The sequence below is a fragment of the Cetorhinus maximus genome, chromosome 5, assembly GCF_964194155.1.
Source record: "Cetorhinus maximus chromosome 5, sCetMax3.hap1.1, whole genome shotgun sequence".
Classification (NCBI taxonomy): domain Eukaryota; kingdom Metazoa; phylum Chordata; class Chondrichthyes; order Lamniformes; family Cetorhinidae; genus Cetorhinus; species Cetorhinus maximus.
Genome location: NC_135883.1, coordinates 98,315,256 through 98,340,669, shown reverse-complemented (window position 1 = coordinate 98,340,669; position 25,414 = coordinate 98,315,256). Strand labels below are relative to the sequence as shown.

At 42.8% G+C, this 25,414-nt stretch overlaps 1 protein-coding gene across 1 annotated transcript in view; it reads right to left on the bottom strand.

Moving 5' to 3' along the window:
• The window catches only part of nt5dc1 (5'-nucleotidase domain containing 1), a 644,476-nt gene that overhangs the window by 189,476 nt on the left and 429,586 nt on the right, over positions 1-25,414 (bottom strand). The window contains exon 7 of the mRNA XM_078542226.1: positions 15,638-15,812. Within this exon, the coding sequence (XP_078398352.1) occupies positions 15,638-15,812 (175 nt within the window). The remainder of the gene's footprint in view (positions 1-15,637; positions 15,813-25,414) is intronic.

The following is a 25,414-nucleotide window of genomic DNA, read 5'->3' as shown; positions in this document are numbered from 1 at the left end:
AGAAGCTGTAAAAGAAAAGTCACCGTGCCAAACCTTCCCAATCTTTTTGTCCATTCTAGCTTGAATTTTAGCTTCTTTCCAATCTCTTCTAATATGCCATATGATTTCATCTCATCCATGAGTAGAAAATGCCAAAATGAAGTGTCTGTACACTTTAGAGAAGTGCAATCTTAGGGTAGATTTGAAGAAGGTTTATAAAATAATTAAGGGATTGGATTATGGAGATCAATCATTTCAATCAAATAGTTTAGAAAGAACTGGGATCACACCTATAAGTTATGTAAGGACTACATTAGGTTGAATATTAGGTGCTTTTTTCCCTGTGGAACGTGTTGCCAGCTTGTGCAGTGAACAGTGAATTGCTATATTCCTTGAAGTGAGTGCTGGGCCTGTTTCTGCTGGGGCAGAGATCATCTCTTCCAAGAAGTAGGTATGCTGCTATGTTAATCAGGGCTAATGCAATCTGATGGACTAGTGTTGATCAGCTAAGGGAGTCAGAGAAGGAATGTTCCTGTATTTTTTCCCTCCTAACTGGCCCGGTTTTTAATCTGTTTTTCACCTCTCCAATGAGATTACATGGTAAGTGGGGGCATCACAATTGTGTGGAACAGGCTGGATAGAGTGGTCAGTTACTTCCTGTCCATCACTTTTGTATGTTAGTATGCAGCTGTTTTTCTGCTAAAGTTGCACCCTACCATAATTTTGATTTCTTCTGAAATGGCCGATGAATCATAAATTCTTGACAAGGGGCTCCATACGTGAAATTTTAGCTGCCAGATCACGCTGCAGGTACATCTGCTGTTTCCATCGTCAACATTGCTCTGCAGTCATTTCTGCCCCATGCATTATTCATCATAACACAATGTGACTTCCTCCCCTGGAGAGGTGCCCTGCTTCAGAGTGGAACCAGAACTGACAAAATTCATCATGCGTATGACTGATGGATTTAAGAGGCATATAGCTTGAGGGTGGAAACTACCATACAATTGTTTGTTTACTTAACCAGGCAGCGTTATCACAAAGTAATGTTTTGCAAATTTACTTGTTTTTTACAGAAACAGACAGCACAATGACTAAAGTTGCACTGAAGTAGGCCACTCGGCCCATGGAGCCTGCTCTGCCATTCAATGAGATCATGGTTGATCTCAACGTAACCTCAAGCCCATATTCCTGCCTACCCCAGATAACCTTTCATGCAATGTTCCAGTGAAGCTCAACGCAAACTGGAGGAACAGCACCTCATCTTCCGACTAGGCACTTTACAGCCTTCCGGACTTAATATTGAATTCAACAATTTCAGATCATGAACTCTCTCTTCCATCCCCACCCCCTTTCCGATCCCCCTTTTTCCAATAATTTATAATTTTTAAACAAATATATTTTTATTTTCCCTCCTATTTTTAATTCTATTTCGATCTATTGTTTCATCTCCACCTTTTAGCTCATTTCGATCCCTTCCCCCCACCCCACCCCCACTAGGGCCATCTCCCACTTGCTCGTCCTGCTTTCTACCCTTAATGTCCCCATTAGCACATCCTTTAGATAATATCACCACCGTCAACACCCCTTTGTCCTATTGTCTATGACATCTTTGGCAGTCTCTTCTTGGCCTCCACCTATCACTGGCTCCCTATCGAGCTCTACCTGTCCCACCCCCCTCTACCAGCTTATATTTCATTTCATTTCTATATGTCTTAGTTCTGATGAAGGGTCATACGGACTCGAAACGTTAACTGTATTCCTCTCCACAGATGCTGTCAGACCTGCTGAGTTTTTCCAGGTATTTTTGTTTTTGTTCTAACCTTTCACTCTCTTGTTAATCAAGAATCTATCTAGCTCTGCCTTAAAAATATCCAAAGAATCTGCTTTCACCGCCTTTTGAGGAAGAGAGTTCCAAAGATTTACAACCCTCTCATAGAAACAAATCCTCCTCATCTCTGTCTTAAATGAGCAGCCCCTTATTTTTAAACAGTGACCCCTAGTTCTCCCACAACAGGAAACATCCTCTCCACATCCATCCTATCAAGACCCCTTAGGATCTTAAATTAAGTCAACTCATACTCTTCTAAATTCCAGTGGATACAAGCCTAACCTGTCCAGTCTTCCCTCATAAGACAACCTGCCCATTCCTGGTATTAGTCTAGTAAACCTTCTCTGAACTGCTTCTAATGCATTTACATCTTTCTTTAAATAAGGAGACCAGGACTGTACATAATACTCCAGATGTGGTTCCACCAATGTTCTGTACAACTGAGGCATAACCTCCCTACTTTTGTAATCAATCACCCTCACAATAAATGATAACATTCTATTAGCTTTCCCAATTACCTGCTGAACCTGCATACTAACATTTTGTGATTCATTCACTAGGACACCCAGATCCCTCTGAATCTCAGAGCTCTGCAATCTCTCACCATTTAGATAAGTTTCTTTTTATTCTTCCTGCCAAAATGAATGATTTCACATTTGACCATTTTGTACTCCATTTGCCAGATCTTTGCCCACTCACTTAATCCATCTATGTCACTTTGTAGCCTCCTTATGGTCCTCTTCACAATTTACTTTCCTACCTACCTTTGTGTCATCAGCAAATTTAACAACCATTCCTTTAGTCCCTTTATCCAAATCATTTATATAAATTGTAAAAGGTTGAGGCCCTAGCACTGATCCCTGTGACACACCAATTGTCACATCTTGCCAACCAGAAAAAGACCCATTTATGCCAGCTCTCTGCTTCCTGCTGACTAGCCAATCTTCTATTCATGCCAATATGTTACCCCCTACACCATGTGCTTTTATTTTCTGCAGTAACCTTTGATATGGCACTTTATCAAATGCCTTCTGGAAATCTAAGTACAGTGCATCCACTGGTTCCCCTTTATCTACAGCACATGTGACTCCTTCAAAGAATTTTATCACAAGAAACTCTCTGGCTGCTCTCCCTCCTTAAAGGGACAGGATTTCTCTGGACTTACCAAATACGGGAGCTAGTGTGGTAAAAAGGGGTAATGACTTGGCTCCCCCCTGATGATCCTGCCCTATGAAGAAGGACTCTCAGATCAGGTATGTTCCGGATTTCTGAAGAGGCCTGGTTCAGAAGTCTGGGCAAGAAATGCGGAGTTCTGGTGCTGTGTAAAAAAATAGAGGAGTGGGGTGGCAATTCAACAGTGCTTGCTCCTCCTGGGAAGACTCGGCCCTTGGTTTTACTCTCCATGAACTCTTTGGTCCATGGCTAGTTTTTTCCTTTCAATTACTATTTCTGAACACAGCACTTGGCTCAATTTATTTGGCAATAATTGCAGAAGGCTGGGATCTCAGCTTGCCTGTGCACTCCCTTGTGCTCCCAAGTAGCTCCCTTCCAGATAGGCCTCCCACTTAATCTTTCCCTTGTCACTCTGACAGACTGGCAGATGCTTTGATTCCATTCACAGCCTAGGAGGGGCCCACCACCCTGAATACTCATCCTGAATACCAGGGGTTGGAGTGGCAAAGCTGCATCACAGAAATTTGTTTGGCCTAACTAGTTCATGTTGGTCTTTATACACTTCATGAGCAGTAATCACATATGGCTACCCTGCTCCCACATCCTTTTAAACGCATTTTTTACAACCGCCTTCTAAGCTAGATTTAAATATAAAGCCCAATTTTACATGGTCAGTGCATTAATAAGTATTTGGAACTTAGATCATGCATGAGCATCTGCTCATCAGTATTTTTTGCATACATTCTGACACCTGTGTCTTTGACACTGGCTGATTTTCAGTTGTGACATTGGAGAACATTAGACTGGAGAAGTATTTGGCAATTCTCTCTTAGTCTAATTGGATTTAGTACGAGCTAGAAATTTATGTGCTGTGATTCTCATCACACATGTACAAGTTCATAAGTGAAAGAGTTGCTGAGAGACAGGCTTGACTCTTTCATACTAATATCCGGTAAGCAATGACCCAATTCAACAGCTTGCTGTATTGTTTGGTTTATGTGCATTAATTAACCTGTAAATAAAGTTAATGAACTAGTTTTAGTGGACATACATCGGTCTGTTGATGTGGAATTTTCTGGTTTTTAGGAGAGGCAGGAGAGTTACATAGGGCAGCATTTTGCCTTTGTCGGGTGGGCTTGGTGGGGGCGAACGGGAGTGATGGGGAAGCTGACTGCTGCCCACCGATTGGGACCCGACCGTGATTTCACGCAGGGCGGATCAATTAAGGTCCACCCAGCGTGAAACGCATGCTGCAGCGCTCAGCACTGCCTGTGTTGGGGGGAGAGGGGGTGGGGGTGGTGGGAGGTGGGTGAACGAGGAACTTGTGGCACAGGTGCATGCAGGAAAAGCTCCCTGAGGCACAGAAAATTACATTTAATTGGTACTTTAATGGCCTTAACAGGCCTGTTAATTGTTGGCAGGCGCGCTGCCGACTCCCACGTGCGCCCACCAACTGAAATATCGCGCAATTGCGCGATGATGTCAGGACGCTAGCCCGGTGTCATCGCACATCATTTTACGTTCATTCGGGTCGGGCGCCCGCCTGGCTGATGAGGTAAAAATTCTGGCCATAGAATTGCACAGAATTTACAGCACAGTACTGGAAACAGTAATGAATTCTGCACTAAAAGATGATTTTCTTTAGCACTGTCCTTATGTGGCAATTTTGTTTTACATATCTGAGTTGTTGATGGAAGTGATCTGCATTCAATGTCTAAGAAAGACTGCATGAACTGATAAGGTGTACATGTAGATTGGAAAATTTGATTTACAACGTTTGATAACATCATATACTTATCTAGCGCCTTTCACATAATAAAACATTCCAAGCATTATAAAAACAAAATATGACACTGCACCACATAAGGAGGTATTAGGTCAGATGACCAAACCTTGGTTGTTGACCAAATCTTGGTCGTAGAAATTGATTTCAATGGCTGTCTTAAAGAAGGAAAGTGAGGTAGAGAGGCGGGGATGTGTAGGGAGGGTATTCCAGGGCTTGCGGTCCAGAAAACTGAAAGCACGGCCATGAATTGTAGAGCGATTAAAATTGGGGATGCTCAAGTGTCCAGAATTAGAGGAAAGCAGATATCTCAGAGTGTTGCGGGGCTGGAGGAGATTACAAAGATGGGAAGGGGGCAATGCCATTGAGGGATTTGGAATCAAGGATGAGAATTTTAAAATCAAGACATTGTTTGAACGGAAGTCAATGTAGATCAGTGAGCACAGGGGTGACGGGGGAACTGAACTTGCTGTGAGTGAAGACACAGGCAGCAGAGTTTTGGATGATCTCAAGTTTATGGAGGGTAGAATGTGGGAGACCAGCCAGGAATGGACTGGAATAGTTGAGTTTAGAGGGAGCCAAGGCATGGATGAGGGTTTCAACAGCAGATGAGCTGAGACAGGGGTGAAATCATGGGTGTTACAGAGGTGGAAACAGACGGTCTTAGTGATGGCTCAAATATGAGGTCGGAAGCTCATATCAGGATCAAATGTGACACCAAGGTTGCTTAATCTCAGGCCGTTGCCGGGGAGAGGGATGGAGTCAGTAACTAAGGAACGAAGTTTGGAGGAGGAACCAAAAACAATGGCTTCAGCTTTCCCAATATTTAATCAGAGGAAATTTCTGCTCATCGGTACTGGATGTTGGATAGTAGTCTCTTAACTTAGCAAAGGTAGAGGAGTAAAGAGGTGGTGGCGAGAGAGAGCTGGGTGTCACAACTGTACACGTGAAAACTAACACTGTGTTTTTGGATGATGTCACTGAAGGGGAAGCATGTAGATGAGAAATAGGAGGGCCCAAGGAGAGATCCATGAGGGAAATCAGAGGAAACGGTGTGGGAGTAGGAAGAGAAGCCATTGCAAATGATATTCTGGCTCCATTTAGATATAAGAATGTAACCAGATAAGAGAAGTCCCATTCAGCTGGACAACAATGGAGAGGCATTGGAGGAGGATGCTGTGGTCAACCATCTCAAAAGCTGCAGACAGGTCGAGAAGGACAAAGAGGAAAAGTTTACCTTTGTCACAGTCACATTGGATGTCATTTGTGACTTGGATAAGAGTTGTTCCGGTACTGTGGCCTGGGCAGAAACCTGATTGGAGGGATTCAAACATGGAGTTCTGAGAAAGATAGAAGCTGATTCGGCAGGTGGCAACACATTCAAGGACTTTAGAGAGGAAAGGCCAGTTGGAGATGCGACAGTAGTTTGCAAGGACAGTGGGGTCAAGGACATTTGGTTTTTTGAGGAGAGGGGTGATGACAGCAGATTTAGCCGAAAGGGCGACACCACCTGAAGAGACGCAGAGAGCTGCTAACAATATTGGCTAACTTGCGGACCAGGAGAAGTAGGGTGATCAATGGTTTAGTGGGACTAGGGCCGAGGGATCAGGTGGGCCTCACTGACAGGATGAACTTGGAGAGGGCACATAGGAGAGAAACTGGTGAAAGATGCAAGTTCAAAGCTAGGGCAGGGAGAAGCATTAAAGGAAGGTTAGTTAGGTGGGCTAGCAGAGGTGAGGGACATGGCAGAGACAGCTGATCGGATGGCCTCGATCTTAGAGACAAATAAGTCCATGAGCTCTTTGCACTAACGGAGGGGGGAAGGTGGAGGGGAAAGGGGTATAAGAAGAGAATTTGAGGTAGAGAAAAGAAGTGCTCGGACTGAAAGCAGTAAACTACAGGCCAGTTAGCTTAATATCTGTCACAGGAAAATGTTAGAAGCTATTACTACAGACAGTATACCAGGGTACTTGGAAAAATTCAGGGTAATCAGGTAGAATTAACATGGTTTTGTGAAAGAAATGTTTTGTTTAACCAATTTATTGGAGTTCTTAGAAGAAGTAACCAATGCTGTGGATAAAGGGGGATCGGTGGATGTACTGTGTTTAGATTTCTAGAAGGCGCTTGATAAGGTGCCACATCAAAGATTATTGTGAAAAATAAAAGCTCATGGTGTGGGGGTAATGTATTCACATGGACAGAAGATTGGCTAGCTAACAGAAAATAGAAGGTAGGCATAAATGGGTCTTTTTCTGGTTGGTAGGATGTAACGAGTGGTGTGTCACCGGGATCAGTGCTGGGGCCTCAACTTTTTACAATTTATATAAATGACTTGGATGAAGGGACCAAAGATGTGGTTGCTAAATTTGCTGATGACACAAAGATAGGTATGATAGGAAGATGTGAAGAAAGCACAAGGAGGCTACAAAGGCAGAAGAATAGGTTAAGTGAGTGGGCAAAAATCTGGCAAATGGAGTGAAATGGAAAGTGCAAAATTATCCATTTTTATTCATTCATGGGATGTGGGTGTTGTTGGCTAGGCCAGCATTTATTTCCCATCCCTAACTGCCCTTGAGAATGCGGTTGGTGATCTGCCTTCTTGAACCACTGCAATCCATGTGGTGTAGGTGCACCCACAGTGCTGTTAGGGAGGGGGTTCCAGGATTTTGACCCAGTGACAGTGAAGGAACGGTGATATATTTCCAAGTCAGGATAGTGAGTGACTTGCAGGGGAACTTCCAGGTGGTGGTGTTCCCATGTGTCTGCTGCCCTTGTCCTGCTAGATGGTAGTGGTTGTGGGTTTGGAAAGTGCTGTTTAAGGAGCCTTGGTGAGTTCCTGCAGTGCAACTTGTAGATGGTACACACTGCTGCTAATGTTTGTCGGTGGCGGAGGGAGTGAATGTTTGTGGAAGGGGTGCCAATCAAGCAGGCTGCTTTGTCCTGGATGGTGTCAAGCTTCTTGAGTGTTGTTGGAACTGTACACATCCAGGCAAGTGGAGAATATTCCATCATATTTGTCATGAAACTAACATATTTCTTCATTATATTAGTATGGTTTATTGTAAAGTAGGTTTATGGGTGTAGATGGTTCTGTCTGTGTGATTTAATTGAATTAGAGTCAGATAGACGGCAAGCTTGAAATTATCAAAAGAGGTTTGGGGTAAAAGGCATTTGAAATGCTAATGAGTAAACATGGATGAGGGCAGCATGTAGGGTATTAAGGAAATTTGCATTTTCAGATAAGTGTAGGGGTTGTTTAGGTTTCAAAGGGACGATAGGACATTTACAACTAACAAGATAAGCAAGGCCAAGCAGTATGATTATTCTCCCCAAAGGTACTGACCATATTGGCAACATGAAAGTTTTTTATATTATGGGAAAAGTAAATATCCAAAGACATATAGAACAATGGAATTTACAGATTAAAGAGAGAGAAGACAGATATAAAGAGGGATGGAAGACTATGCAGGGTTGTGGCTGTGTACAATCCTGAAAGGTACACCATGTGACATACTTAGAGGAAGCCTCTAGCCACTTTTGCAGCAGTCTGCTATGCCCAGTAACTAAAGTTGTGTTAAGAAGCCTTTGGAATTCCACTGTCAAGTGGGTGCAGTGGTAAAATTGCTGGCTTGCATATTTAAACTTAAAATCTAATTTGGGAATGTTGCCTTAAATGGTGTGTGTAATTAGAAGTCAGCTTAATTAGCGATTTTGGGATTTGTTATAGTATTAAGTAACTGTAATCTTATGGGCATGATTTTATGCGTCGGCGAGGGGGCGGGGCCCACTCGCTGACGGTAAAATGATGCACGGCGATGTCGGGGGGAACTCCCAACATCACTACGCTCCATTTAAATTTTCAGGAATGGCCAATTGAGGCCATTGACATAGTCAATTATGTAATTAAAGGGCCTAAGGTTGGCGGGCAGGCCAGGAGCCCCGGCGTGAACTAGAAAAAGCATGAAACCTCATCCATGGGCGGGATGAGGTTTCATGTTGTTTTTTAAAAATTTTAATAAATTTTTTTGAAAATTATGGACATGTCCCAACTCATGTGACATTGTCATATGAGGGGACATGTTAGGGAAATTTTATTTTTCTATTTTAAGGTTTTTGACATTTAGAGCCGATCTCCCTGAGGGTGCACTTAGCCTCAGGGAGATGAGTGTGCTCTTTCGTGCGCATGCGCGAAAGAGTGCACTCTTGATTTTGGGACTCCCCCCGCCCGCACAGGAAGCACATAGTGCTTCTGTGTGGACGTCACGTTGGGCGGGCCTTAATTGGGGGGAAAATTCAGCCCTCTGTATGTGCTTGAAATCTTTTCTTTTGTTAATAAATGTTTAAATTTAGTTTTTAAAATCTCCAAAGGTGTTAGTGGACTCATTACTTCCGAATTCAGCGCCCAAATTATAATAAATACAAATTGCAAAACTGTTGTGATAGCGTGGCTAGGTTTCCCTTGTGGATTTGGTTCACCTGGCACACATCACCTGCCACGTCATAACACACTCCTGACTTGTGCCTTGTAGATGGTGGACAGGCTTTGGGGAGTCAGGAGGTGAGTTACTTGCCACAGGATTCCTAGCCTTTGACCTGCTCTTGTAGCCACAGTATTTATATGGCTAGTCCAGTTCAGTTTCTGGTCAATGGTAACGTCCAGGATGTTGATAGTGGGGGATTCAGCAATGGTAATGCCATGAATGTCAAGGGGTGATGGTTAGATTCTCTCTTGTTGGAGATGGTCATTGCCTGGCACTTTGTGTGGTGTGAATGTCACTTGCCACTTGTCAGCCCAAGCCTGGATATTGTACAGGTTTTGCTGCATTTGGGCATGGACTGCTTCAGTATCTGATGAGTCACGAATGGTGCTGAACATTGTGCAATCATCAGTGAACATCCCCACTTCTGACCTTATGATGGAAGGAAGGTCATTGATGAAGCAACTGAAGGTGGTTGGACCAAGGAAACTACCCTGCAGTCTGCTGGTGTGTCAGCTAGAGAGAGACTTAAACTGTTCCCTTCAACTTACAGCATAATGACCAACTGACTTAAACTGCTATCGGTTTCTCTGTCTGTGTGTGTGGGGCCTCCTTTTCCGGACCCCTGTTGCTTGGCAACAGCACAGTTTTTTTCTCTACTCTTGTTGGCTTCAACGCTCTTTCAAGAGTCATAAACCATAAGACGATAAGACGTAGGAGCAGAAATTGGCCATTGGCCCATCGAGTCCGCTCTGCCATTCAATGAGATCATGGCTGATCTGATCGTCCTCAACTCCACTTTCCTGCCTTTTCCCCATAACCCTTGATTCTCTTACTGATTAATAATCTGTCTATCTCAGTTTTTGAATATACTAAATGACCCAGCCTCTACAGCCTTCTACGACAAAGAATTCCACAGATTCATTACCCTCTGAGAGAAGAAATTCCTCTTCATCTCTGTCTTAAACGGGTGGCCCCTTACCCTGAAATTATGCCCTCTGGTCCTAGACTCTCCCACAACGGGAAACAACCTCTCAGCATTTACCCTGTCAAGGCCCCTAAGAATCTTATATGTTTCAATAAGGTTGCCTCTCATTCTTCTAAACTCCAATGAGTGCAGGCCCAAACTACTCAACCTCTCCTCATAAGAAAATCCCTCCATACCTGGGATCAACCTAAAAACCTTCTCTGGACTGCCTCCAATGCCAGTATATCTTTCCTTAGATAAGGGGACCAAAACTGTTCACAGTATTCTAGATGTGGTATAACTAGTGCCTTGTATAGATTTAGCAAGACTTCCTGATTTTTATACTCCATTCCCGTTGAAATAAAGGCCAACATTCCATTTGCCTTCCCTATTACCTGCTGAATTTGTATGCTAGTTTTTTGTGACTCATGCATGAGGACTCCCAAATCCCTCTGTGCTGCAGCTTTCTGCAGCCTTTCACCATTTAATAGAATAATATGTCTAGTCAATAATGTTGAAAAGGCAAGTGCATCAGCCTGAATTTTTGTAAGAGGTATGCCATTTGGTTCCACTCCAAAGAGTGCTGTAATAGGAGAGGGTTCAATGTTGCTACTGAAAATATGTGAGAGTGAGCTAGAAGATTTTGTCCAAAACAAAGCCAATTCAGAACATGACCAGTACATATGGCTTAGAGAAGCTGGGGCAGTATGACATTTATCACAGGTTGGATCAAAATTTGCATAAATCTTAGATAATTTTATCTTAGATAGATGGATACGATGTAAGATTTTAAATTGTAGCAACCCATGTCTTGCACACACAGATGAGGAATGTGCACGAGAGAGAATAGATTTTCAGTTATCTTGTGATAAGTCTGAGTCAAAATCTTGCTCCCAGAGAGTTTTTAAGGTAAAAAGCGAAGGGCAGTGAGGTGAAAAAATTAGAGAATACAACTTGGAAATGAACCCCCTAACAAAAGGATTTAATTCTAACATAATAGGCAGAATTCTCCCCCTGTTGGTGGGGGGGGTGGGGTGGGGGGGGGGAGCAGTTTAGAAGCGGGTGCGTGGAGGCGTGCCTCCGATGGCGCCACTGATTGGGGGGGCGCCGCCATTTTACATGGGCGGGCCAACTAAGGCCCTCCCAACGTGACATCTGCAAAGAAGCGCTGTGCGCTCCCTGTGCGGGCGGGGGTGAATCCCTAAACCGAGAGTGCGCTCTTTCGCGCATGCGTGCGAAAGGGTGCACTCATCTCCCTGAGGCTAAGTGCTGCCTCAGGGAGATCGGCACCAAATTTAAGAATGTTAACAATAGAAAAAAAAATTCCCCTGATATGTCCCCTCATGTGACACTGTCACAATAGTTGGGACATGTCCATCACTTTGATTGACACTTCTATTAAAAATTTAAAAACCTACATGAAACCTCATCCCGCCAGTGGATGAGGTTTCATGCTTTTTCCAATGCCTGCCAGGGCTCCTGGCCTGCCCGCCAACCTTAAGGTTGGACCGGCAGGTCCATTAAGTACTTAAATTACTTTGTCAATAGCCTCAATCCTGATTCAATTGGCCATTGGAGGTGTCAGCTGTGGCTCAGTTCATAGCACCCTCGCCTTTGAATCAGAGGGTTGTGGGTTCATGTCCCACTCCCGGAAACCAAGAACTGTGATTGTACTCGAAAGAGATGCAATCTGTGACTGTTGATAACTTGAAAGAGTTTCAATTGGCCATTGACAGGTCGGCGGGTGCACAGCTGATTCTGCTGAGCCCCCGCCCACCTTAAAATTGAAATGAGGCGGGGTGACGTCAGGAGCAGACCCCGCCCCCCGACCAGGAAATCCTGGCCAATATCTATCAGTGATTTAGTGGCCAATGAAGGAAATTGGGCGATTGTTTGCACACAAAATCTCTTGATTTGTAAATAGCGAAAGAAGCGTTTGTGGGGCAGATCATATTTCAGAGAGAGTCAAAAAAAGCAAAAATATTATCATTGGAGAAGTTAGCAAGGGTTTTGACACTTCTCCCTTGCCAGACTTGAAAGACAGAATCTCCTAATGAAGGCGGAAATAAATGGTTTGCGTTTATAGGGCTGCATAAAGAGAGAGAGAGAGGGTTTGAAGAAAAGTGACTGGTTGAGAAAGGAATTGCAGAGCATAACAGAGCAAGCAGAGATGTGGATTGACAGGAGGCTGCCTCCAATTGTGCCCACGCTAAACTAGCAGAGTCCGAATGAAGCCAAAAAGAAATATTACGGATATTAGCAGACCAATAATAAAACTGAAAATTTGGCACTGCCAAATCACCTAAATGCTTGGGGCTTTGTAGAAAAACGTTACCAGTTCTGTGGGCAGAATTTTCAGGTCAGCATGCGGGTGTACGCCCAACCTACTCGGGCGTAAAATAGCGTGTGATGACGTCAGGCAAGCGTCCTGATGTCATCCCACGCTCGCGTGATATTTCGGTTGGCGGGCGCACTCAAAAGTCGGAAGTGCACCTGCCAACAGTTAAGAGGGCAATTAAGCCCATTAATGTTGTAACTGTCCCTGAATTTTTATGGTCCATCCAACCTCATGGTTGGCGGATGGGCGAATCGGTCAGGCGGCCTTTGCATTTTTCATGAAACCTCATCCAAGGGCGGGATGAGGTTTCCATTATTAAATAAAAAAATCTATGACAGAATTTTTATCGTGTAAACGTTCAGGTGACTGTTTGTGATGCTTGGACATTTTTGTTCTGATTTTCAAATCTTCACTTAATATGTTTGAAGTCTTCCGCTCCCTATGACAGCTCTCTGACTTCAGGGAGCTTTCATTCAACGCCCGCCCTCCTCTCGCCCCGACCAGAAGCGCTGAGCATTTCAGCGCACACTTCACGCTGGCTGGCTGTTACTTGGCCGGCCAGCATGAAATCACGGTCGGGGGCCGATCGCAATCGGCGGTCCGTTCCCCAGCCGCTCCCTGACCCGCCGATTTACGCCTGCCTGCCAATCTGAAAATTCTGCCCTGGGTGTTTTCCTATTCCAAATAAAGGAAGAAATTAATTGGTCTGTTTATTGAGACCTTGAAGGGGAGGGAAGAAAGAAAGTAACTCTTTGCAATAGAGTTAATAGGAAAAATTTCACTCTTTTGCAAATTAATTTTAAAACCTGAAATATGACCAAAATGCTCAAGAATAGAGAAAATATATGGCAGAGATGAGGCCGGATCAGAGATGTAAAGAAGCAGGTCATCAGCATATAGGAAGAGTTTCTGCTCGATCCACCCGGTATAACACCCTGCATATCTCCACAGGTCCACAGTGAAATTGCCAGGGGCTCCATAGCAATTGTGGTCTTTGAATATTTTTAAGGCAGAGGTAGATAGATTCTTGATAAACAAGGGGGTAGGTGGAGGTCGAGTTGAGGTTACAATCAGATCAGCCATGGTCTTATTGAATGGTGGAGAAGACTCAAAACGCCGAGTGGCCGACTCCTGCTCCTAATTCTATGTTCATACGTATGTTCGTTTGTTCCATTAAAATCTCAAAGCCATATCATTTGGGAAGCATCTGGAAGATGTTCATGTTACAGGTGAAGGATATGCAGTTGAACAGCGGAAAAGTTTACACAACTTGGTGGGTTTTTGTTAAAGAATGAGACTTGTGAAGAAGACATTAAAAGAACGTTTGGATTTGCTTCTATTACTTTTGAAAGGTTAAGAAGAATGTGGAAGACTAAAGACATTTTGGTAAAAAATAAAATAAAAGTCCATGAAACAATGGATATCCCTATGCTATTTTACAGATCTTAGTGCTGGAATGTGAAAAAAGTTAACAAGCAAAATACACTAACCATTAAATGGTGCAGGGAAATATAGGATTATCCAGAATGCAAGAATGATATATTAAAAGCATGGCTTGGGCAAGAAACATTATTTATACTGAAGATCCACGAAAGACGACTGTGACGGTTTGGGCACATTTGAAGAATGCAACAGCTAAAATGCCACTCAAATATTGAATAAGTTTCAGTAACAGACGCTGAAGAAGTCAAATATTCCACAGTCTGATGGAAAGTTAGGCGCCTGTAGTTTGCAACATTGCACCTTAACTCTACTCTCATAGCACCTCTTTTGCACTGGAGTGACACTGTTGTTTTCAACACAAACAGCTCTTATGGCTTCTCTGAATGACAATGAATGGCTAAATTTGTGCTGTAAGCTGCTACTTACTAAAAACTTGTTGAAACAACCCAGACACATTTCATACACGATTCTTACTAAGGAGTATTTCATACAATGTGTTGGATTCAGTCTTGGATCCAGCAATGAAAGAGTAATATTTTAACACCCTATGTCATCTAGTTCTCAAGATTTGAGAGACAGATTCAAGGACGAGATCCAGATGGAAGGCTTGCTACTGCTCAAAAGCATCATTTATACTGATGTGAAACTAAAAAAGTGCTTGCCTGAAAATGTGACATTTGACATCAGGACAAAAATGGGTGACAATCATAGAAAGCAATATTAATATATAAATATTTTTGACTGTATACTTTGTTCACTGTTTTCATTAATCACTCTAATGAATGCCATTTGAGATAGATGAAGGTAACCGAAATCTTTTTAAACAGGAACACTGTCATCAACATCAGCTAGGCAAAGACACAGCCTACAAAGTTCAGAATTGTCCTTTATGGCAGTACATTACATCATTTGTGGTTACTGAGATCACTATGCTATTTATCATGATTTTAAAGTTTTTTTAAACATAAAGGGTTCGGGAAGTCAAGGGACCACAGTGAAAGTTGCACTATCAGCTAAAATGAGGTTGGAAAGTCCTGGTGAATAAAGGAAATTGAGCAGTCAAGTGCCCCCAAATTTTAGTTATACTTGTATGATATGGAATGTCACAGATGTGCATGTGAAGAAATCAAATAAAATCTAAATAACCAACAGAACTCTTCTTGGGCTGCGAGGCTGCTGTATGTTGGTAAGTTGCGCAACAAGATGAATTTGACACAAATACTGATGGATAATCAGGAAGATGGATATTTTGGGCAAGGACAAAATAAATTCCAGGTCAGCTGAATATTCTTTATATACAGCTGAGATTTGTGTTCTCGGTGTTTTACAGCTCCTGACCAGATCTCAGGCTGCTTTAAAGTTAATACCTACTGTGAATTCATTGGAGCTGGTCGAGGACACCACCTCTTAAGACATTCTGAAACTGCTTAACAGTGAGCAGGAGACCCAATCCAGCAGGTGTCCATGGAAGTAAAGATTTGATTTTTTTTAAAAATATCGATGGGGATTTTTTCTAATATAAAATCAAGAGTACTTTCAAGTTTTGAGCTACAAAGAAAATCGAATATTATATTAACTTACCATTTGCATACGATCCATTTCTAGTTATTTTTGGTTATACACTTTATTGTGCTGTTGTACTCACCCTAGGATGTGCTCACAAAGCAGTCGGCAGTAGTCACTGTGTGAGCTGGTAATTAACAGCAGAACCTTCCCAGCATTCTTCAGTTTCCTCAGCCAATCTTTCACTGATTCAGAGCAACGCATTAAGTATTTTCCTGGATCCTTTTTCACTGATGGAAAATATATTCCAGAGTCTTCTGTATTAATAAAAAGAAAACAGACAAAAGTCAGATAATGTTTTAAATTATATATTGCAATGAATTTCAAAACAGCTGAATCAGCAATCAGTACATTCACAGTTTTTATTCATCTTATTTTGTCTTTGACTTGCTATTTAACTTTGCAACTTAATAAAAATACACATTCTGCCCAAAGCCTACAGATTTAATATTGGATGATTAATTTTTTGCAGCAATATGTCTCTTTGTAAAGGTAAGATTCAGGCACTATTCATTCATCCTCCAGCAACATGCACAGCTGAGTGTCTATGGGCAGACGTGTTCATCAGGAAGATGTGGCTTCAGAACAAAGATAAACTCTCATAAGAACTTGATTTTATGAAAAAAAACACCAAGTGGAAAACAAAATTAAATTATTAGGTTCTGAAGCTGCTTACGTTTTGTGAACTTATTAGCAACTATGTGGAAAGTAATTGGCAGTGGTTACAGTTGTGACACTGACATCTGCAAACTAGATATTTATGCTCTCTGTTTGTTCACTCACCAGTTCCAGTTAGGCAGTACATTGTCTACACTGCCTTGTCTGGATCTCCAATTCTCCCATCCCAGTAACTAAAATGTAATATTTACAGAGTGCAGAATAATCTCAGGTGGCTTTCATGCTCATTTTCTCCCATTTGTTCAAAGCTAAAAAGGGCTATTCAGCCCATCTTGCACCTCTTGCAGGACTTTCACAGATTATTTTGCTTCTACATGAGAACGTTATACTGATGAAAAGCAATGGGAGAAGGCTTGTGTGGAGCTTAGGGACCAACATGAACCAGTTGGGCCAAACAATCTGTTTCTGTGCTGTAAACTCTAGATCAATTTATGTAAGTTCCTCTATTACTTACAACATACTAATAGCAATTTAATGCATGCATGGAAAGCTTAATATCTAGTCCTTTCATTACTTGGACAAATTTTGAAAATTAATCATAAAACTAAGGCACTGCACAAAATAGTGACTTGTGAACGTTGTAGCAATTAGCACTTCGACAAAACTGAATAACTTGTTAATTTGAATTATGTAGAAATGGCAACATGGAAACAGACTGCTTGGTCCAACCGGTTGTTATTGATGTTTATGAATCATCAATGCAGTATCATAAGGATTCCTGGGGAAGGCTGTGCAACATGTAATGATAAAAACTGAAGGTGGCTGTTCTCCTCTTTGACTGGGAATGCTGTTTGGAATTCTGGAGATAATTGGCTACACTGGTTGTGATTTAGACTCCTGATGTGTCACAGACAGTGGCTTTTTCATTTCTTCTGGAACATCTGTATAAGTGAGCTCAGCTGGCTAGTATTCAAACCAACTGTTTTCTAATCATTTAATATGGTTCTGATAATGATGTTCATAAAAATGTTTAAACCAGTCTGACAATAAAACTGGAGTGTTGTAATATATCCATTTTCCTTTAGCATTTTTTCCCCTCTGAAATCACAAATTACACTTATTCTGAGTTTTTTTTCTTCGGCTCCTTGCTCACTAATCTCCTCAGACCAAACACCGCTTTGAGTAATTGAGTAGATGGGTAACCTCTTTTTCTGGACCCAAGCCAATAATGCTCTGAGGGTTGCAGAAGAACAGCAGCACAAGAACAACATTAAAAATTAACCTTTATTCTTCCCTCCACTTCTGAAGGTGTTGCCACATGCTGCATCACCACTGGAATCTGCCCTCACCCAAGTGGCCATTTTTACACACACAAACTCACACACATTTTACAGCAGGAGGCAATTTTGCTTTCCTCCTGAGCCCATGGATACTGAGCCCAATCATTGCATGGTGACCACGGCTCAGTATAAAGATCAACTAACTCGGCAGTGAATCTGGGACATTCCTGCTTTGCACTGGTCAGCCCCACAAGGTCTATGCATTAAATACAGAGATGTCACTTGGAGGATCTCGGACTTTTTTCTCATTGACATTATTTTCCTTACAGCTCAAGATTGCAAAACATTGCAAGGGTCCCAAATGGTTGCAATTATAAGCTTAAACTTAGATTAGCACACATTATCTGCACTTCCAGCGACATGAAATCAGTCCATTTGCAGTATTAGTTGCAGCATTATATTAGATCATTCTGCCTTATTCTGCTGAGAAGAAATAAATATGACAGTTGGTTTATGAAGAAAATAATTAAATCATTGAAAAAAGAACTTCACATTTATTTTTATTACATGCAGGGAACCTTTGTTAATTTTATAAGATTTACCTTACAAATTATGTTCAAAATATGGACTTTCTTCTTACTATATTTCATCCTTTATTTTATGTGGTGGAACAGAGCTCATCAGTGAAATCTCTTAATTTAAATCACAATTCAGACAAATAGGAAATTAAAAATTGTTTTGAATTCAAATATCCTAATGTAGAATCATAAATACACATTTTGCCAGCATTATTCTAACTCTCCGCATGGTTTATAATTAAATGAAACTCGCACCAAATGGCAAAGAGAATGGGAAAATGGCCTGATAAAATAAGACATGAGGAAACAGGAAGTCTAGTATTTTAAAAAGGCAATCCTCTCATTGACCAAACGCACACTGTTTTTCATTCATTCCTGGGATATAGGTGTGGCTGTCAAGGCTGGCATTTATTGTCCATCCTTCCTTCCTTCATGAGGCGAGGGGGAGCAGGAGTACTGATACCAGGCAACTGAGGTGTTTAAAGTAATTTGACAGGGTAGATGCAGAGGACCCATTTTTAAAAAATATATTAAAACTCTTTAAATTTGGGATCTTACTGTAGTTACCACCCATCAGTCGAACAGCTAAATGATAATTTCAGAAACCTCAAGTGTAACGACTGTATTACCATACGATCGGGGCCCTTTTAAGATAAGAAGTAGTGAAAACATGCTAATTATCATCAATATCTAATCTGTGGAGACTAGTGCTAGGAGGCTCCCACTAGCAGCTATGGTTTCAAGTGTTTTTTAGATTAAATTCCTCCTGTCCCTCTAGTTGTGTAGCGTATATGTGACAAATACTGTATTGAGCCTACTAACTGGTCCTCTACATTGTACTTTTCACGAAACTGCATGCAATTGCAGCTCCCCACAGTGGTAATGAGCCTAAACTACAAAGCTGCCAGTGATGGAAGCAAGTAACTGCACAATGTTGTATAAGTGGATGTATCTGGGAAAATGTGCAATTATATGTGTCGGTAAACAGAACGTGACGAGAAAAATGCTTTGAACAACTGAATGTTCCATTTGCCCAGTTCCTCAGGTTTTAATCGCTATTGTGGTATTTTTCTTGCAGTTGAATAAGGCAAAACAAAAAAAAGACTTAAAAATTTTTGTTGCTGTGTCATAAACCCGTGTGCAAATTATTTCACAACATCTTCTGCTCGCAATAAATTACTTAAGGGCAATGTCCAGAGTAGCTGAAAGATTACAAGAAAGTTTTATAGATTTTTAAAAAATTATCTTCTGAAGACAGTGACCACAGTGCAAGGGCCTCTTCTGAAAAATTCACATAATGATGGGAGAACAAGCATATGCATCCCCCACTGCCACAACTCAGTAGGGAGCCATTCACACTGCTTAAACAAAATAATCATTTGGAAAAAATGTAAACATCACAAATTATTGTATTATCTTGTTTACTGAATTAGCATGGGACACCTAAGCTCTTGTCTTCATGAACTACACGATTCCTTGGGCACAACATGCAATATTTAAATACATGTTAGCATTAATTAGCAGATATCTCAAGTTGTTGACACTAACAGGTCATGTTGTTCTGAGGGACAGCACTAAAAAAACATAAACTGTTCAAACTGTCGGCCTACAAATAAAGAACACGATTGTCTGGGCTCTGAGGGCGATATTCCTAAGACCTGGACACCATGCGTGGCCCTGTGATTACAGATTGGACATCTTTGCTCAAATCCATTTTCCTGCAGTCCTGCTGAATATTTGTCTAGTTAATTGCAGTTCATTTTGGTGTAAATTGAAAGTGCCATGCGACCCTATTTTCTGTGTTTAATGTATAATTATTTAGCCAAAAAATAAAGTTTCCAACATCAGGACATTTAACCAGCAAAAGTCTCAACTTTTGTCTATTTTGGCGTTTTATTTCAAAGATCATTGGGCAGCTCAACAAAATACCTTTAGAAGCTTTATAGACTGATGTAAGATTTGGCAACAGAAATTGACCACTTCCAAATCTAGGGTTGCCTGCCACTCAAACACACATATTACAATCTGAGTGCTGAATGGAGTGCCACATGAAATCACTACCTGTCCCTATCGGGGTGGTTCCAGTGAGCCATAGGTATGATCAAATTGCTTCACCCTGTCAGTCTAATTGGTGATCATGTAATGATACAAAATAAAGAACAAGCAACACTGCCCCTACTTTAGTGAATAATCTTACTTAAGGTTTTTTTTTGAATCCTGTCCTACAACCCAAGGCAGAAACAGTTTCCCTGAAATCTGTTCTTTTGCAGCCAGTACAGCATCCTATTTCCCTTCCTCGCTGGCTATGTCCTATTCTTCCCATTCTCTGCAAAAAAAGTCTAAACCCCTCAGAAACTGAAGAAAATCTTGTGATTTTTCAATACAACGGTGAGGGGTGTCTTTCTGAAGGGCCAAACAAATGAAAACAAAGAGCATTGTATTGCAGAATCTAGAAATCTGAAACGATAATAGGAAGTACTGGGAAAGTTCAAGTCAGTCAACATCTGTGAATGAACTAAAGAGTGTGGACTGGGTGTGGCCTTTTCATCACAGTGCTGAGGATTCATATTTGATATGTTAACTCCTCAGCTCTCTGACCTGGCTCCAAGAAGGAGCCACTGATTTTTCACCCGCCACCCCAACCCCCACCCAACCTTCTACAGTGGTTAGCCACCTATGGGTCCTAGCTAAGTGCGAGCAGCTCACTCAAAATACTTTGATGAGGCCTCACTGTAAAAATGATTGTGACCTCTTGAGGGAGCCATTGTACAGATGTTGTACCTGTTTCAACCAACCCCCCATGTGCTGTCAATTGAAAAACTGTCTCTCACCAACCACCCCATCCGCAATTCTGCCACTGAGATTCACCCCAATTAGAAAAGCAAACTTTATTCAATATGACTGCCCTCTTTCCATCTTTAACTGGAATTGTCAAGTTGCACATCTGAGTACACATAGTGATGGCCTCCTCACCTTCATAGTCCGCGCTACTTCTGAATCTGTAGCTCTGCTATAAATAAATCTCAAATATCAACTACATCTGCCTGGATGCATAACTTGCCAAAACTGCAGCTTCACAGAGAATAATATAGGATCTGCAACTCGACCAAGATAAACATTAAAGAGTTTAGAAACAATGTTCCCTCTATTTTCCTTCGTTTGTGGATGGTTTGTTTGTTGCATTGCAAGGTACATTCCAGATCACTGCGAGGTCGCACATGTGCACATCTTAAAGGGAATGTTGGTTGTATGGTTCTATGGATAGAAGTAAAAAACACAAAAGGGGCAAACACGCTGTTGGGTGTGTACTAAAGGCCCCCAAACAGTCAGGGAGAGATAGAGGATCAAATATGTAATCAAATTTCAGAGAAGTGTAAGAATAATAAGGCAGTAATAGTAGGGGATTTTAACTACCCTAATATTAACTGGGATAGTTTTAGTGTGCAAGGTAGGGAGGGTGCAAAATTCTTAAGTTGCATCCAGCAGAATTTTTTTAGCCAGCACATAGAAAGCCCAACGGGGGAAGGGGCAGTTCTGGACCTAATATTTGGAAATGCGCCCGGGCAGGGGAGCATTTTGGAGATAGTGACCATAACTCAGTTAGATTTAGGGTGGTTATGGAAAAGGATAACGTTGGGTGGGGAATAAAAGTTCTCAACTGGGGAAAGGCTAAATTTACTAAGATGAGATACGATTTGGCCCAAGTGGACTCTTAAAACTGTGCCAGAGCAGTGGGAGGCATTCAAGGAGGAAATAGCGAGAGTACAGGGCAAATATGTTCCCGTAAAGACAAAGGGAGGGACCAAGTCCTGGATGTCAAGGGGCATAAGGGTTAGGATTAAGAAAAAAAGAGAAGTTTATGGCAGATACCGAGGGGTCAATACGGCAGAGTCCCTAGAGGAGCATAAAAAGTGCAGGGGGAGCTTGAAACGGAAATTAGGAAAGCTAAGAGAGTGCATGAGAAAGCATTACTGGGTAGAATAAAGGAAAACCCAAAGGGGTTTTTTAAATATATATAAAGAGCAAGAGAGTAATGAGGGAAAGAGTAGGGCCAATTAGGGAACACAGAGGTAATCTTTTTGTGGACCCAGAAGACGTGGGTACGGTTCTGAATGAAAACTTTGCGTCGGTCTTCACAATGGAAAAGGACGATGCAGGTATAGACATTAGATAAATCCGCAGGCCCGGATGAGATGTATCCCAAGCTGTTGAGGGAGGCAAGGGAAGAAATATCAGCAGCCCTGGCAGTAAGTTTCAAATCCTCTCTGGCCACAGGTGAAGTGCCAGAGGACTGGAGGACTGCTAACATTGTCCCGTTATTAAAAAAGGGAGGAAGGGATAGGCCAGGAAATTACAGGCCAATCAGTCTGACCTCAGTGGTGGGGAAGTTACTTGAAAGAATTCTAGGGGACAGAATACACTTGCACTTGGACAGACATGGGTTAATCAGGGATAGTCAGCATGGATTTGTTAAGGGGAGGTCATGTTTGACAAATTTGATTGAATTTTTTGAGGAGGTAACCAGGAGTGTTGATGAGGGTAATGCATTTGATGTGGTCTACATGGACTTTAGCAAGGCTTTTGATAAGGTCCATTGTAGCAGACTGGTCAAGAAAGTAAAAGCCCATGGGATCCAAGGCAAAGTGGCAGGTTGGATCCAAAATTTGCTGAGAGGCAGGAAGCAGAGGATGATGGTAGAGGGATGTTTCTGTGTCTGGAAGTCTGTTTCCAGTGGGGTTCCACAGGGCACCAAGCTGGGGCCCTTGCTGTTTGTGGTGTACATAAATGTTTTGGACTTAAATGTAGGGGGTATGATCAAGAAGTTCACGGATGACACGAGAATTGGTAGGGTGGTAAATAGTGAGGAGGATAGCCGTAAACTGCAAGAGGATACCAATGGACTGGTCAGGTGGGCAGAGCAGCAGCAAATGGAATTCAACCTGGAAAAGTGTGAGGTAATGCACTTGGGAAGAGCTAACAAGGAAAGAGATTACACTATGAATGATAGGACACTGGAAAGTACTGAAGGTCAGGGGGACCTTGGTGTGCATATCCACAGATCCCTGAAAATATCACGGCAGGTTGATGAGGTGATTAAGAAGGCATATGGGATACTTGCCTTTATTAGCCGAGGCATAGAATACAAGAGCAGCGAGATTATGCTGGAACTGTATAAAACACTGGTTAGGCCACAACTGAAGTACTGTGTGGCTGTGAAGTTCTGGTCACCACATTATAGGAAGGATGTGATTGCACTGGAGAGGGTGCAGAGGAGATTTACCAGGATGCTGCCTGGGCTGAAGGTTCTGAGCCTTGAGGAAAGATTGGACAGGTTGGGGTTGTTTTCCTTGGAGCAGCGAAGGTTGAGAGTGGACCTGATAGAGGTGTATAAGAGTGTGAGGGGCATAGATAGGGTGGATAGGAAAGCACTTTTTCCATTAGAAGAGGGGTGAATAACCAGGGGGCATAGATTTAAGGTAAGAGGTAGAAGGCTAAGGGGGGAGTTGAAGAAAAATGTTTTCACCCAGAGGATGGTGGCAATCTGGGACTCACTGCCTGAAAGGGTGGTTGAGTCAGAAACCCTTGCAACATTTAAGAAGTATTTAGATATTCACTTGCCATAGTCTCCAGGGCTATGGGCCAAGTGCTGAAAAATGGGATTAGTGTGGTCAGATCTTTGATTGGCACGGACACGATGGGCCGAATGGCCTCTTTCTGTGCTTTAAACGCCTGTGAGTCTATGGGCAGAATTTTGCTGTCGGCGAGCAGGGGGCGGGGCCCGCTCGCTGACTCGTAAAATGACGCGGGATGACGTTGGGCGGAACCCCCGACACCATCCCACCCCATTTAAATTTTCAGGAAGGCGGGGGCACAGCCAAATCAGCTGTCCTCCTGCCGACCTGTCAATGGCCAATGAAGCCATTGACAGGATCATCTAAACAATTAAAGGACCTGCCCGTCCAACCTTAAGTTTGGTGGGCAGGCCAGGAGCCCCGGCGGCAATTAGAAAAAGCATGAAACCTCATCCACCGGTGGGATGAGGTTTCATGCAGGGTTTTAAAAATTTTAACAAAGTTATTATGTAAATTATGAGCATGTCCCAACTCATGTGACATTGTCACATGAGGGGGACCTGTTAGGGAATTATTTTTGTTCCTATTTTTAATATTTTTCAGTGTAAGTGATCTCCCTGAGGCAGCACTTAGCCTCAGGGAGATGTGCGCTCTTTCGTGCGCATGCGCGAAAGAGCGCACTCTCGCTTTTGGGGAATTCCCCCCCCGCCCGCACAGGAAGCACATAGCGCTTCCCACCAGATGTCACGCTGGGCGGCCTTAATTGGCCCGCCCACGTAAAATGGCAGTGCGGCCCGCTTCTCCGGCGGGGATCGGCTCCCTGCCCGCCGAAGACTGGGTCGGGCTCACCCGCCCAACAAGCAGAAAATTCTGTCCTATGAGTTGTGCGCGGCCTGTTTACGTTCTGGATTACTGTGCAGGCAGGTGTAGAGGGCACATTTTTGGATCTCCTCCTTGCTGAAGCAAAACTAGTCATGCCTAGAACAACTGAATTTGCCAGAACATAATGCCCAATGGCTTATTTTCCTCTTCTTAGCTGTCGTGGATTGAGACCATTCGTAGCACCTGACCTGTTGCATTAACCAAGTTTAAACTTGTCAATATAGGACTGCAGATGCATTCATCTTCCACAGCCACTGGGAAATCTCATTGGGAAAAATTTTCCCCCCGTTGGGGGGGAGGTGTAGGAGCAGACGCGGGCAGGCCTCTGAACGGCACCCCCAATCGGGGGTGCACCGCCATTTTACGTGGGTGGGCCAATTAAGGCCCGCCCAGCGTGACGTCTGCCAGGAAGCGCTATGCGCTTCCTGAGCGGGCGGGGGGGGGGGGGGGGGGGGGCGGGAGGTGGATTCCCTCAGTCAAGAGTGCGCTCTTTTGCACATGCACCTGAAAGAGCGCACAGATCTCCCTGAGGCTAAGTGCTGCCTCAGGGAGATCGGCTCAATTTAAAAACATTAAAGAGACAAAAACAAAATTTCCCTGACATGCCCCATCATGTGACACTGTCAAATGAGTTGGGACATGTCCATCACTTTTAGTGAAACCTTTATTAAATATTTAAAACCCTCATGAAACCTCATCCTGCCCGTGGATGAGGTTTCATGCTTTTTCTAAGCCCGCCAGGGCTCCCAGCCTGCCTGCCAACCCTAAGGTTGGACGGGCAGGTCCATTAATGATGTTAAGTACTTTTTAAATGGCCTCAATTGGCCGTTGACAGGTCAGCGGGCGCACAGCTGATTTGGCTGCGCCCCCGCCGACCTGAAAATGGAAATGAGACGGGGTGACGTCGGGAATTCCGCCCGACAACATT